This window comes from Aedes aegypti, chromosome 3 (genome assembly GCF_002204515.2).
Source record: "Aedes aegypti strain LVP_AGWG chromosome 3, AaegL5.0 Primary Assembly, whole genome shotgun sequence".
Classification (NCBI taxonomy): Eukaryota; Metazoa; Arthropoda; class Insecta; order Diptera; family Culicidae; genus Aedes; species Aedes aegypti.
In genome coordinates, this window is record NC_035109.1 from 288,859,476 (window position 1) to 288,875,175 (window position 15,700).

The 15,700-nt window shown below is 36.0% G+C and overlaps 1 protein-coding gene across 1 annotated transcript in view; it reads right to left on the reverse strand.

The window, feature by feature from the left end:
- LOC5576706 (zinc finger protein 2) overlaps window positions 1-15,045 on the reverse strand; it is a 16,362-nt gene extending 1,317 nt beyond the window's left edge. Inside the window, exons 1-7 of the mRNA XM_001656162.2 lie at window positions 14,763-15,045; window positions 13,039-13,519; window positions 12,839-12,969; window positions 1,094-1,231; window positions 653-1,034; window positions 478-591; window positions 5-294 (exon numbers count right to left, since the gene is read on the reverse strand). Coding sequence (XP_001656212.2) covers window positions 5-294; window positions 478-591; window positions 653-1,034; window positions 1,094-1,231; window positions 12,839-12,969; window positions 13,039-13,519; window positions 14,763-14,891 — 1,665 coding nt within the window. The 5' untranslated portion in view covers window positions 14,892-15,045. The remainder of the gene's footprint in view (window positions 1-4; window positions 295-477; window positions 592-652; window positions 1,035-1,093; window positions 1,232-12,838; window positions 12,970-13,038; window positions 13,520-14,762) is intronic.
- Between the last annotated feature and the right edge of the window lie 655 nt (window positions 15,046-15,700).

The following is a 15,700-nucleotide window of genomic DNA, read 5'->3' on the forward strand; positions in this document are numbered from 1 at the left end:
ATACCTTCAGACTTTGCATTGATGCGAACACCTTTCCGCAAGATGGACACATATGGTAACAGCGATCCCCATGCTGGCTTTTCAGGTGCTCCGTTAGTTGTTCGGTGGAAGAAAACCTTTCCGCGCATATTGTACACGGGTGTGAGGCATCGTTCGTGTGTTTCCTAGTTTTGTGAATAGTGAGCGTTTCTTGGCGCGAAAATCGTTTACTACACAGATCGCAACCATAAGGACGTTCACCGCTATGCGAGCGCAAGTGGACCGTTAGCGCGTTGGAGGCGGCAAATTGTTTCCCTAAAAGTAGCATGAGAAGGAAGAAAATTAACCTTTTTTGCTCAGAGGTTAGTGTTCTATGTGAACACTTCCATAGATATTATAGTAATAAATATTCGAGCTATTCAGTGGAATACCAGTAGTAAATGAAAGTAACTGATAATCGACTAAAGTCTAGTCTAGTACATCTCCAAAACAACTTACCGCATTCATCGCAATTGTACGGCTTCTCCTGACTGTGGATTCGCTGGTGGATCACTAAATACCCACTCTGGGCAAAGCTTTTGTGACAAACGTTACATTTGAATGGCTTTTCACCTAAAACATTGCAAACGTCAGAGTATATGGTCATCGTCCTACTCATTTTAAACAACCTTACCGGTATGGACCCGTTCATGTTTTTCCAGGTTGCACTTCTGCGTAAATCCCTTGTTGCAATAGCTGCACGTGAACGGTTTCTGGCCGTCGTGCGAGTAGATGTGAATGTCCAACGAACGCTGCTCTACGTAGTACTTTTCACAGTTGGGATATGGACAGGTGAACAGCTTTTGCTTCGTATGATGTTTCATGTGCTTGGAAAGGGAAGTGGCCCACTTGAAACGTTTGCCGCACACCGAACACAGATTCGGTTTGCCAACCACATTGCGCAGCTCTCCGGTATGCTTTCGATGGTGTTTCGTTAGGTTGGAACTTTCGGCAAACGACATTCCGCAGATGTTGCAGACGTGAGGCTTGTCGACCAGGTGAGTTCTAGAATGGCGCTGTGGGATGAACAGTTGAAATGAGGATGGTTCTTCGTCGAATTGGATAGAATACGAACCTTCAATTTACTGGAATTCGAAAACCGTTTGCTACAAACGGTGCATTCGAATCGTAGTAGAACGGGGCTAGGACACTTACTTTCCCTGGCTAACTGTGCAGCGCTGCTTGTCATAACCTTACAAGTGAATTTATGTTCCTTCGAAAAGGAAATTAAATTATACAAACACAAATAAATCGATGTCTTTTTTATAAGGACTATATCGGAAATAAGTTCAAACATGGAGGTCCCTAAATCTCCAAGCTGTTTTTGGTTAAATTTTTATAATGAGTCTCTATCTCCAATTATATACAGTTTACGATAGACTGATAAGCTTCTTTAAATAAGTTTTGATTAGGATAAATCAAGAAGTACATATCTTCCAAAAAAGATCTATTATCAATACGCGGTTTTTCAGCAGCTATTCAGCAAGACCAAGCTGAGGGTCGTGGGTTCGAATCCCACCGGTCGAGGATCTTTTCGGGTTGGAAATTTTCTCGACTTCCCAGGGCATAGAGTATCTTCGTACCTGCCACACGATATACGCATGCAAAAATGGTCATTGGCATAGTAAGCTCTCAGTTAATAAATGTGGAAGTGCTCATAAGAACACTAAGCTGAGAAGCAGGCTCTGTCCCAGTGAGGACGTAACGCCAGAAAAGAAGAAGAAGATCAATACGCGGTATTCTGGATATTTTACAATGATTGAAACTCGATTACCCAACAGCACATGCTATCATCATTTCGCAGTCTAAACCTCTTTCGGATGTATGAGATGTACATTTGACACATGAATCGTCGGTTACATGTAGACATCAATGCGAGAGAGATGTTATTTTAAGAAGTTGGCTTCGTGACCACGCTACCTACCGATCACTTACCGGTCAGGAAATTCATCGGATCTCGACCGATCGATTACGGTAGAGAGGCCGTTGCTCTTATTAACCCCTCTACCGGCAGCTTAACTTTTTACCGCTAAAAAAATATTCAAATTGCGATAACTTTTTTGTTTCTCGATATGTTTGCACCATTTTTTCACAAGATCTCAAAAAACTCTTCTTGTTTATGAAATTCGTGTCTATATTAATCATTGATGATCTAGTTTTGAAGATATTCCAATGTTCCTTGGGGGACCGACTTTCTCCATATAAAATATCTTTGGTAACCATTTTGTTTTTGGTCAATTTATCAAAAAATTAAATGTGTACTATACAATGCCAGGTAATAAGGAGCTACTCTGAAAAAATCATACAAATCGGTTCAGTATTCTTGGAGAAATCTGAAAGTTACGATATGAGGTTTTTTAGAGTTTTCAAGATCTTTATTTGTCCAGCATGGTACCAGAAACATAAATGCTCATTACTCAAAGACGGCTGCACCAAATTGCTTCATTTTTTCACAACACACTTGTATTAATGTATCATACCGAGGAGTGAATACGATAAAAATTCTGTAGCCTGAGAAATAGACGTGGGTTATGGTTAACGCATCGGTCCCCCAAGTAATTTTGGAATATCTCCGGATTCAGATAACCAATGATCAATTTCGACACAGATTCTAAAACTAGAAGAGTTTTTTGAGAATTTATGAAAAAATGGTGCAAAAATATCAAGAAACAAAAAAGTTATCGCGATTCGAAAATATTTTTGACAATAAAAAATGAAGCTGCCGGTAGAGGGGTTAATAGCATATTTAAATTTTCTAGTTCTAGGTTACTCCTGCCTAGGGAAGTACACTGTTGTAATGTTTTGAATTTTAAATGGGTAGGGATTAAGCTGTCGACAAAGATTGATACACCATTCTCTATGGTGACAGAGGGCCCGATTGGGTTGTGAGATATGTGCTTATTCTGCGCGGCGTGTGAGTCGAGACGACTTGCACTCGCCTAGTCGCGAGACGACTAATGTTAATCAAATGGGAGCGAGTCGACAATTGTCACCTAATTCGACTCGTGTCACCTCACAAGCCGCGCAGAATAGGCACGATAGATCGGGACCGGGACATCCTGTCTACTGCGAATCACTGCAGTTGATATAGGGCATGTCTATAGTCTGGGATTATGAGAGCCTCGAAACAGAGTGTTTAGGGTGTCTACTACCTAAAAAAACCGGGAAAACCTGGAATTATCAGGAAATTTTATTCAACCTGGAAAAAACCTGTGATTCTCAGGGAGTTTCGGCTACACTCAGGGAAATTTTTTTATTGAACAGTAATACATGGTAGACTAAGTCGTTTTTGGGACATAAAATCTCCTGAATCAAAAAAAAATCGGATGCACCGCTATCGAAACGCGAGTTGACATGTTCAATTAATCAGCATAAAACATACTTGGACAAGGTATAGAACTTAAGATTGCCATATTGGTAAAAGCAAGTACAGTTCCAGTTGGGTGCCGTTCATGAGCAAAAATTTTAAAACATTCAATTTATTTTTATAATATTTGTGTTGCCTGTTATGCAAAAATAATAAACTTTGTAGGAAAAGAGCAACAAATACAATAGGTACAAAAAATAGAACAGGTAAGCAAATTTATTTAGAGCCTTGATCACTATTTAAGTGCAAGTCTCTATTTTTGGTAAAGGTCTCTAAAGTATCTATTTAAATAAAATTTATTTTTAAAGTATCTTTTTTAATTTGCTTGCAGTGAATCCTGGTGCAAAATTCTAGAGGCTCAAAAAACCCATGGAAACTATTATATTTTGGTCCAAAAAAACCTAGAGCGGTTAAAACATTTCTCTAATAAATTTTCAAATAAAATTTCCTGATCTCCATGGATTCTTCAAATTTTTATTAAAGATCCAGAGTTTAGGTACGAATTTCTTCATGTAATTTCTTCAAAACGTCTTGTAGGACAATATTTAGATTCTAATGTTTTTTTCAGATATCTTAACAATCTATCAAAAATATTATATGAAGTCTAATCAAAAATTTAGGAGGTCTTTCAGAGATCCTCGTAAGAACTCATCAAGACGTACTTAGAACTTACACAAGTTTCATCTGAGGTTACTCTAAGGTTTTATTTCCAAATTCCAGATTTAAAAAAAAAATCTGCAAAACAATCTAAACGATTTCCTTGAAATTTCCTTGAATGACTGCAACAAATATTTGAAGACTTCATTAAGAAATTTTTCAAAAAAAAAAATGGAGGAATTTCCAGTTTTTTTCTATCGTTAATAATGAGATTTTTAGTCAAAGGCTAGTTCATCTCGGTACCAACGGCTTTACTTCCCGAAGAAAGTTGGCACTATAACTTCTTACGTCATAAGTCTCGGGATGGGATTCGATCCCAGGTCCTCGGCGTGAGAGGCGTGTGTTCTAACCACTACACCAGGAATTTCGAATTCTTGAAGATGCTCTAAATGGGAATGCTGTAGGAAGTTCTAGGAAAATCCATGAAATAATATTTGGATAAATGATTCCTGTGGTTATCCGTAGAAAAAATCTAAACTAACTTGTTGGAGGTATCTAAAGCGACATTCTTGGAAGAATTACTTAGTAAGTTAATGAAAAATCTCAAAACAAACTCTCGAAGAGATGTAACAACAAATACCAAAAAAAGGTCTTAGAAATATACTTAGGTCTGTTCAACTTAGGAATTAAACTCTCATCTCGTGATTCTTGTTGGGTTTCTTTTAGTATTCATAATTCTTTTTTTTCATGCTAGAGGTATCTAAACTTCTTATTTGTAATTTGATCATTTACTATCAGCCCTGATTTCCCTAATATATCATGTACCGTGACCTGCTCTAATTCCGTGTGTTGCCTAATACCGTGTATTTGTGAATTATGTGGATTTTCGGCATATTATATTTATTTTTCTAAACAATTGTAACAAACTTTACCATAAAAAGTAGTCTTTAGGAAGCCATGACAAAATTGAACTAAAGTTGTACACACAAACAAAAAAAAAATGTTAGAATACATTCGCCTGGAGCCAACACACGGTATTAGGGCACCCCAACTAACAATTCAGAGCCACAAACAAGCATGCATGTTTAATTATTGTTCAATAATGGTAATGGCAGCTGAATAAAAAATTTGCTCTATAAAGAGCTGAGAAGGTGCTTTTTAAACACAAACTTAGATCAATGTTCAACGTTATGCATTAGAATGAACAAAAGTTGAATCGCCACTTATTAAACGTTTACAAAGATTCTAATTCGACTAGTCAAGATTGTTCTACAAATGAGCTGAACAAGACATGTTTCCCCCAATTAAAAAGCTAATATTCCACTAAACAAATGTATATGTATAAAAGGATATTCAGAAGACGAACTAACGTTTTACTTGCGTCGCACTTCAGCTATTCCCACATGTTTAACATAAGCATGAATAAGAGCTGAATAAGTATCTTATAAAATCCTAATTCAGCTTCAGTATATTATAAGAACAGTTGATCCAATAGAGGCCAAAATGACGATTAACAAACACATTGTTCAGCAATAAATAAGCCTTGTAAAAGCGATCACACTATAGCTAAATTTCATAAAATGGACAAAATATAGATTCGTGTTGAGTTCCGAATGCATTTCAAAGCTCATAAATTATGCTTTCTTAAAACTTTTGAAATAGCTGTTCTGAAAATAAACATGGTCAGTCTCCAGAAATGCAGAATTATTGTGAAAAACAAAAATAAACATTTAAGCTAAGTATTCCGAGTAGGAGCAAAGTACTGACAAACAAAGCGTGACATTGACTTGATTGAGATAAGAGATAAAATATCTGAAGACAATATCAAAATTTTGTTCCTGGAACTTCTAAACCTATGAAAAATTTGATGTACGCAGATCTAATGAATAGCTCGCAGCTATTGGTAAAATCTTGCAGAATCTAAATATGACATGCCAATTTTGTTCTAGTAGTTTATTTTAGATATCATTTCCAGATATTTTATATCATATATCTATCAAGTTAATATCACTTTTAGCTATCCATATTATATTTTCTATTGCTAAGCTTTTTTCGCCTGCTCGGGATGTTTTTCCGTACAAGAAAAATGGAAATTTCTTTGACAGAATTGATTAAATAAATTTCTATAGCCAGCTACATTTGAAATGACATTTCTTCACAACTGAATAAATACTGCGCTCTAAGAAAAATGATTTACTTGGCCATTTTCGAAAATAAAAATCGCATCAAGATATTCGAATATTTTTCTATTCAGGTGGTTTCTGAGGACTAACCCTTCAAATGATTCAAACTTTTACTTCAATGCATATGTAATAGGTTTATGAAAAATACAAATAAAAAAATAATCAAACTATTATTTATAAAAATTTTTAAGTTAATTAATCAGTTTTGAACAAACTAAAACTTATAATGAAATTAGATTAATCATTTCAGACTGTTTTTACTATGTGTAAATAAACATTATTTTGACCAACATTGACATAAATTTTCTCACTGTGCGCTAAAAATAGCCGACTGAACTTAGCTTGGATCAGCACTAAACAGCAGCTGAATAATATGCTTGTTCAGTTGTAGATTAGCGTACCATGTGTTGATTAGACGTTGTCGAATAGAAGCTCGAACATGGTCAATATTCAGCTATGAGAAGTTTATATTTTGCACTGGACGGTAAAATCATCAATTCTAGGATGGCGCAGATGGCAAGGCATACCGCTGACGATTGGAAGGTCTCGAGTTCGAATTCAGTATACAGGCGATTTTTAAATAAGATTGTTATACTATCATAATAATAGTGCACACTACATTTATAAAGTGCCTAGAAAAATATTTTTTTGTTTTTATTAGTCTTTAATTATTTTTAGACCAGCCGAATAAAAGCTGAACTAAATGCTTGTAAAACGTTTTAAAAGCTGAAAATAAAGTTGGTATTCAACGACATGCTTTAAAGTTTCTCCAAATTTGTGTGAACAATGCTTTAACAAAGGTCGGCCATGGAAATTATTAAAATGTTATAAAACATGATGCTGGACAAAACTGCCATAATGGTGTTTGTTAAATGAGTGAATGTTAGTTGGGACGGTTGCTTCTGAGTTCCAAATACCGTGTTTCAGCTATAATTCCAAAATGGCTGAGTAAAATATATATTTTATTTCCTGAATTAATCATACAAACTTCAAGACATTGTTTGATATAAAACTTTTTATTATGAAACGCTTCGTTCGTTCATTTGAGAGAGTTTCAAAATACCACCCGGCAGTCGGGATCAGATGCGCGGTATTTGAACAATGGTATGTTTAACAATAGCAACTGTAACTATGGTTAAAATTTTCAAAATACCTAGTACGAATAATATTTTTGTGCAAAATATATAAAACGATCTACTGTATAAAACCTAAAAAACTTGAGAATAATCATACATTTTTTTCTGACTGAAATCTAAAATTCTTTAACCCAACGGTAATAGGGCATGTCACGGTATAGGAAAAAAAAAAACAAAACGTTCTCCAGAAAAATATTGTGGGTTTGATGATTAAACTTTGGTGATTAAAAGCACTTTCAGATCATTAAATCAAATCAAATTTTGATGAACATTCTTGATTTTTGTGGCAACTAAATACAAATCATCATTTTTTTTCCTATGTGTACTCGTTAAGAACAAAACGGATAGTTGTTTTTTTAAGGCTCAAGATTCCATCATTCAATCATCAACAATCATTAAAAATTAAAAACCAGTTTTTTCATTCAAATTTAAAAAAATCTTCGTGAAAATCTATCATTGCTATACACATAGCAAGTGCAATGCAATGATAGATTTTCAAAAACATTGCTCAAAATTTGAGCAAAAAACTGGTTTCGATAATTTGAAAAACGATGATGGTTATTTTCCTCTTAAAGTAAAACATACTTTGAAATTTATTGTTAGATAAATTTATTTTCAAGGATACCTTCTTCTTCTTTCTGGCGTTACGTCCCAACTGGGACAGAGCCTGCTTCTCAGCTTAGTGTTCTTATGAGCTTATGAGCACTTCCACAATTATTAACTGAGAGCTTTCTTTGCCAATTGACCATTTTTGCATTCGTATATCGTGTGGCAGGTACGAAGATACTCTATGCCTAGGGAAGTCGAGAAAATTTCCAAACCGAAAACAGGGTGTCTACTCGTTTAGCAAAATGAAATTACCTGATATTTCCAGGTTTTTTCCAGGTTTTATAAAAATGATTCCAGGTTCAAGAAATACTGTAATTTTATATGTCTAAAACAAATTAATGAACGGAACTTTCAAGTGCATCAGTATGTGTCTTCTTGAAAGTATTTTTTGTACAGATTATGTACCATTCATTTACATCGGTCGTTTGGATAACTTAGACAGCTTCATGGGCGCTAAATTAAACTTTATTTGGATATGTGGCAATATATCTACAATCTAAATTAACACAAATAATTCGTAAAACTTTTGGATCCCGGATCCATTTTTCTATGATAGAAACACGGATTATCGATGTAAACACGGATGTATTTCGAATTGATTGTTGTTCAAGTTCCAATATTTTCCAATTATTTAAAAAATGAATGAGTTTCTTGAAAATATGAAATTTAGAATTCTCTTTCCAGTAAAAAAGAGATTAAAAAGTAATTAAAAAAAGATCGAAAAGAGACAAAACAGTAATCAAAAACCGAAACCTAACAGGAACCAGGACAAAATAGTTTAATCAGATCAGACATTTCTCTGAAAATATGTTTAAAACTTTTTTTTCAAATATTTTTTTTTTGCGACATTACGACGACATACCAGACATCTGGTATATGCCAGTAAAGGACAAACATTCATTGATGTATTATGACGACATTACAAAAGGGATTGATTCATATCTATGTTTAAAATATTCACTCTCCAAAAATTTTCCTAAGGAATTCCTCCAAAAATTTTGTTTTTTTTTTTTATATCTCAAAATAGAACCAAGATTTTTCCAAACATTATCACAAAAAATACCACAAGGCTTTCATCAGAAATTCCTTCAGATATTTTTTGTGAAAAAACCCTTAGTCCTCGAGGATTTTATCCGGTGATTCTCCAATTAGTTTATTCTGGAACATCCTCCAAGACTCCCGTTTAAAACATGTTGTAATATTCAACTAGAAACTTCTCCAGATGCCTCCAAGGATTTCTCAGGATTTTCTACAAAATTGTTCTTTAGAATTTTTATAAGATTTTGACTACAAATTTCTCTGAAGATACCTTCAGGATTTCTTCTCGGAAATTCTTCTATTAATTCTAAGATATTTCTCAAGGAAGTTTTCAAAACCATTTTCTCAAGCATTCTTCCAGAAGTTTTCACCAAGGAAATTTGAATGTAATTTCCCAGAAAGCTGAGAATTTAAAAAAATCCTTGACGTAAATTTATGGGTATCTTCTGTTACAGTTACTTATGTAATTTCTTAGGCCACCCTTGATTAAAGAGGATTTTCAGGAAGACTTACTCTTGAAGAACTTTTAGAAGATTTCCAAGATTATTGCTACGATAATAATAAAAAAAGAAAAATCATAATATCTCGCAGAATATTGCGCAAGATCTCCTGGAACACTGGACGAAATTACTAGAAAATTGTGTAGGAATAATCATTCCTACAGTCGAAGCATTTCATAGAAAAAATTGCTGTGGTGTTAAATTGTGTTGAACCTTAAAAGAACTTTTCAATATTCCATGGGGATTTTTTTAGAAATTCATTGAAAAATTTTTGGATGAACTCCAGTGATCCTTGGATGAAATGCTGGAGAAATTCCTAGAAAAAAAAACTCTTAAGAAACTTAATAATGAAACACAGGTCGAATTGAGGAAATTATTTGAAATGTTCTCAATACCGGGCCCCCCCGCTAATTTGAACGGTACCTCATGCAAACCATCGGGGCTCATTTTTAATTTGAACATCTAGTCACCCTAGAAATGTGTTTCTGATTACCTATTTCACTGTTTTGTTTTGATTCTGCGCTCCATTCCACAGCGTTCCATTTCACTTTACTCTGTTTCATGAGCAAAATGACGTTTGAACCATTTTTAATCTGAACGATGTGCAAATTAGCGGGGTACAGATTAAAAAGTGTTCAGATTAAATGTGGTCAAACCAGGCTTTGGAAAATTGATCATTGACACACGAGCCATAATTTCATCTCATTTATCCGCCTGCATTCATACCACACGCATGACATTCATCATTCCTGGAAGATAACGAACCATGAACGAAAACAAGACAGACACACACCACCCACGATCACTGTGTGTCAACACTTGTAACATTCGCTGACCCACACTCATTCTGATCAAGAAACAGAGGCGAATATTTCCATGGTCCAATAGATTAAAATTAGGTTGTTAAAGGCTGCATTATTAGTAAATATGAAAGTTATTACCAATTTTATGCAAAACGTAAATCACCCAAACGACTCGATAATGTTGCAGTATGTGAGAGTTGCTGCTCTTGAACGCTCTCGTGCCACCTACCAAACGAGAGAGTGAATGTTTACATTCATAGGGCTCTCCGAATGGGGTGTGCCACGAACTGTTATGGTTCGCGAACTGTAACTCTCTCCGAATATGGTTCGATCGGTTTATTATGATCGAAATCCAAACACTGGGTCAAACCAACGGGGGTACCCGGTATATTGACTCGAATAACCCCTCGAGGAGCTTTTGGATCTATTCTTTGGAATAACCGTAGACGAAATGGCGTTGAAATTCTTGTCAAGTTTTCTTGGGAGAAATTCTGTGGGAAACTTCAGGATTTCCTGAAGCAAATTATGGAGGAACTCCTGTAAGCATCCTATGAAAAAAAAAAAAATGCTGAAGCAATTTCTTGAAGAATTCATAATAAAATTTTTGGAGAAACCACAAGGATATTTCCTGATGCTGTTCTCGAGAAATACGAGAATAAATTTTGCATCTCAGTCATCTGCAAGCAAGATAAGGAAAGAAAAGAGACTTTAGATACTATTTTGGTTAAAATAGAGACTTCAGACACCTTTTATCAAAAATAGAGACTTTTTAGAGACTTTCCACAAATTTGTATATAAAAAAAACCTGCTACCAGCCCTAGATATGTTAATCCTTTACCGAATAAATTTAGATACCTACATTGAAAACATCAATCATGTTTTGATAAGCTGATGAAATTTCATACTCGAAAGAATTCTCACTGAACAGCTCATATAGTTTTTGGAGAGCGGCGCAGCCGAATTTTTTTCGAATGAAGATAGTTTTCTGGCAATTAATGATAGCTCTGGGTTATAACGCAAAAATCCTTTGTCGTGAACATATTCTATCATGAATTACTGCTTCAAAATAATTTCCCTGATTGTGATCGAAATTCCCTGAGAATTTCAGGTTTTTTCCAAGTTGAATAAAATTCGCTGATAATTCCAGGTTTTCCAGGTTTTTCCAGGTAGTAGACACCCTGGAAAAGATCCTCGACCGGTGGGATTCGAACCCACGACCCTCAGCTTGGTCTTGCTGAATAACTGCACGTTTACCGCTTATCATCCAAAAAAAAGTTTTTAGTGTTCTAAAATAAACCATTCGTATATATTAAGACATATATTAAGACAAAACCTGGAAAACCTGGATATATAGTTATATCACAGAGAAACAGACGTAACACTTAGAACAAATCTCGATCAAAATCATAGTCGCGAAATCATGTACGCCCAATGCTAAAAACACTGTAGTTGGCCGATGGACCAACAGGTGGCGGTAGTGTGTAAACGTCAAACACGAACAAAAACGACGCGAGCGCTGTGGGTGGTCGATTGACCACCTACCCAATATTTGAATCGATCGTTAAAAAGTTGGTCGATGGACAGCGATGAGAGTGTGACGTCTGTTTGTCTGTGGTTATATGGTATAGTTAAAACAAGGTATGTTCGTGAGCCAACGAACTGTTAGCTAGTACAGTCGAATTTCGTTCGTTGCACTATCTTTAAGTCGGCTACGTTTTAATTGGGCTCCCCTTAGTTGGGCTCCTCTTAGTTGGGCTATAGCCCACCTAAAACGAAGGCAAACGTCATTTTCTGATATAAGACGCAATTTATCAATGCTGGTAGCTCTGTTTTACTTTTGTTCTATGTTATTTCACAGCTCGAAACTCAGCCCGATTAGTGAGTCTTTCACTAAGTGGGCTACAGGTTTAGTGCAACGAACGAAAGTTGACTATGCTGAAAATTAAAGAATAAACGTGCTTTTATAATGATGGAAGAAATGTGTTAATAATTTAGTCTAATTCGTTAGAAAATCGAAGAAAAACGTGATCTGGAAAGTGTGTAAAATAGACTATGTAAAGAGGCTGGTCACTACAACATCTATAGCACACGATTTCCCTCAGTTTCAATTTAAATTTGTACATTTGACACGTGTTTGTCTTGTACATGTAAACTTCGAAACCTCAAAGCAGTACAATTCCTTAGGCTGGAATAGCCTAGAACCAAACAATTCAAACGTGTAAGAAGAATACTGCTAAAAATTCCCTTTAGGAAATTCTATAATCAATTTCTTCGAAAATTTTAAATCATTTTTCATGATTCTAATGTTCTGATTCTTCCTGTATTTCCTTAACTCATTTGTCTATAAGCCTTATTGATTTTTTGTTGTTGGTCCTCTTTACTTCTGGTCTACCAGTGTCTGATAAAAATCGCATCGATCACGTTTTTTGTAAGCAAAAGAAAGTAACTTTATTCTTTAGACTTCCATATTATTTGTCAACAACTTTTAGAATGATGGAATTGTTCATAAGTTGGACCAAACTTTGTTTGGGACTATTAAAAATGTGTTCAACTTATTTCCAATATAATCCTTACAGGACATACATACCTTCAATTCCTCATTGAATTTAAATTCTTCGTGGCAGTCATCACATTTGAAAGCATTGGTCATGTACAGAGTCGGCTTAATATCAATCTCAAATGGAGTCGCCTCTTCTGTTTCATGCTCGTATGTCTCATCTGCAAAAGAATATGGATATTACGTTTAATCGATATGCCGAAAATTTGTAATAAAATCAACATGATTACCAAAATGATCATCATCCTCAATGTCTTCATCTAAAGCTATTGTCGCGAATCCGAGCATATCCTGAGAGTGGTCGAACGAGGACGTGATAAGTTTAATTTGTTGGCATTCTCCTTCCACGCCATGTTCCGACACTTCCATCTCCGCAGAAACATTTCCCCTCTCTCCATCTAGATCGTCCGGTTCCCTATCAGTACTTAATACCAAAACGCACTCATCCTGATGTCGGCCGCCAAACTGAAACCCAAGCGATTGGTCTTGCGAGGGTATGGAAATGATCTGTATTTCGTCTTCTGGGCCATCATCATCTTCCAATACTTCGAGCTCCTTGTCGTCGCTCAACTGCCTTAGCACTCTTCGGCTGAGATACTCCTTCAAAGTGGTATCCGTTTTCTCGCACTGTTGCTTGAAAGTGAACGCCCGGCTGACCTGCAGCACACACTGGACACACATCTGGGCGGGATATCCATCGTCAAGGGATACCTGCGGAGCAATTTTTGTATTATGGATCCGGTAGAAATCAAGACCAACACTTTTTTTAAATTCATTTTTTCTTGGGCCCCGAGCGTCGCGACTAATATATGAATAGTGCGCTGGGTTCATAAAAATCGTAAGAATCCAGCGCCACACTAAAAATATGATTTAAAAATGCGGCGAGCTAAGGCGCGTCGCGAGTCACACTGGCGCGATCCGGTTTGGTGGTGGTGCGACAATAATATCTTAATATTCACTACTTTTGGTCTGGTAGCATCTGAGTGTCTTGAAAATAAGAACTTGGAAGCCCTAAGGCAAAAAAGAGACCAATCAGGAATTAAAAAGAGGCTGAAATAATCAAACAGGGACCTGAAAGAAATCCAACAGGAATTAAAAAGAATCAACTATACCGGAAGGAAAAACTAGGAGAAAATATTTTTTATAAGGATTTTTTAGACATTCGTTCAAGTATATTTGTAAGTTTTTTTTGTTTAAATCTCAATTAGTACTCGTGACGAAGGGTGCTTAGGACGATCTTTGGCGGAGTGCAGGAGAACGGTGTGTGGCGGCGGAGAATGAACCACGAGCTCGCTAGGCTCTACGGCGAACCCAGTATCCAGAAGGTTGCGAAAGCCGGATGGGTGCACTGGGCAGGGCATGTTGCAAGACTACCGAACAACAATACTGCAAAGATGGTGTTTGCGTCGAAGCCGGTTCGCACAAGAAGGCGGAGAGCACAGCAAGCAAGGTAGCTTGATCAGGTGCAACAAAATCTGGAGAACGTGGGCCAAAATCGAAGTTGGAGAGACACCGACTAAATTGGCGTAACATCGTTAACGAGGTTTTATTAAATCAATTGATGTAACACCAACTAAATAAATAATAGTACTCGTGACATTACGACAAGTATTACTGCTTGTTTTACTTTATGTATTTTTTCTAGGAATTCCATCGAAAATTAATCTAGAGATTTGCCGGAAGTATTTTAAACAGGTTTTTTGCCAGGCATGTCTCCACTGATTTCTAAGGATTTTTCAGGAATTACTACAGACATTTCTCACGAATTTTCTAGGGAAAAAGCCGGGAAGTATTTCTTAATGACATCATAAAATAGTAGTCTCTGATGAAATTTCTTTTTTCAGATATAAAAATAAATCGCTGATTAGATTTTTAGATATTTACTTTCATTAAAACAGTGATAAAAGAGATCTGCTACCAGCCCTGCTTTATTAGTAATTCACTGTGTTCTTACCGTAACGTTTGCCACAGTCATCAGCATCGAGTCCAAACTGGAACCAAACAGAGGTCGCATGCAATCCTTTTTCGTCATGCAACTACGGCAGATTTCGTCGAAGTTGAGATGTTCCGGGATTAAATTCATAGTTGGGAGTAATGTACCACTATTACCAAGCCATCATTATTAAAACTAATCTTTATTTTTTCTTTGAAAAATTTAGCAGGAAATTATGGAAATTGCTGTTGCGAAGATTGCGTGATTTTAATCTTGTCAACAAAAACAAAATCACTCTAAAATAAAAGACATGGACATTTCAGTTAACTCAAGATTGTGTTCCAGTTTCGGTCTGTTCCGTTTTTCCGTGTGGTGGGTAACTGTGTGGGTGGTGGCGGTGCATAGTGACCAATAGTGTGGGACAAAATTTAGATTCTCGCTCCAGTCCACTTTTTGAATTGTATTTTGGTCCCATAACAACTGTGCAAAATTACAGCTCGATTGGAGAAACTATATTTTAGCGCCATCCGTTCAATGTTTGTATGGGATTTACTATGGGAAAACTTACTTTTGCAAAGAAAAATCGCAAAGAAAGGCCGCCTATTGACCTCAATAAAAATTCTGAATACATACCTCGATAGGCATTTATACGATGCAGAATATTCCCGAAGATCGCGAAACAATCCGACACTTGTGAAAAAAGTGGCACTGATTCCATGGCAGTTCATGGCATTCACCATCGTAGAGTTTAATCCGATGCACTGCCGTTATACGCATAATTGTCCCATGTTCCAAAATATGTAATCGAGAAAACGCGTTTAAAGATTTTAACACATTTAGGCCTCATATTGACCAGGTGTGTGTTAAATTGAATTGAAATCTTCATAATAGTATAAAGAATAGCGTGTTTATTAGAGTCAAGAGTTTTTATTATGGGAATGAAGTAAATTTGGCTACGA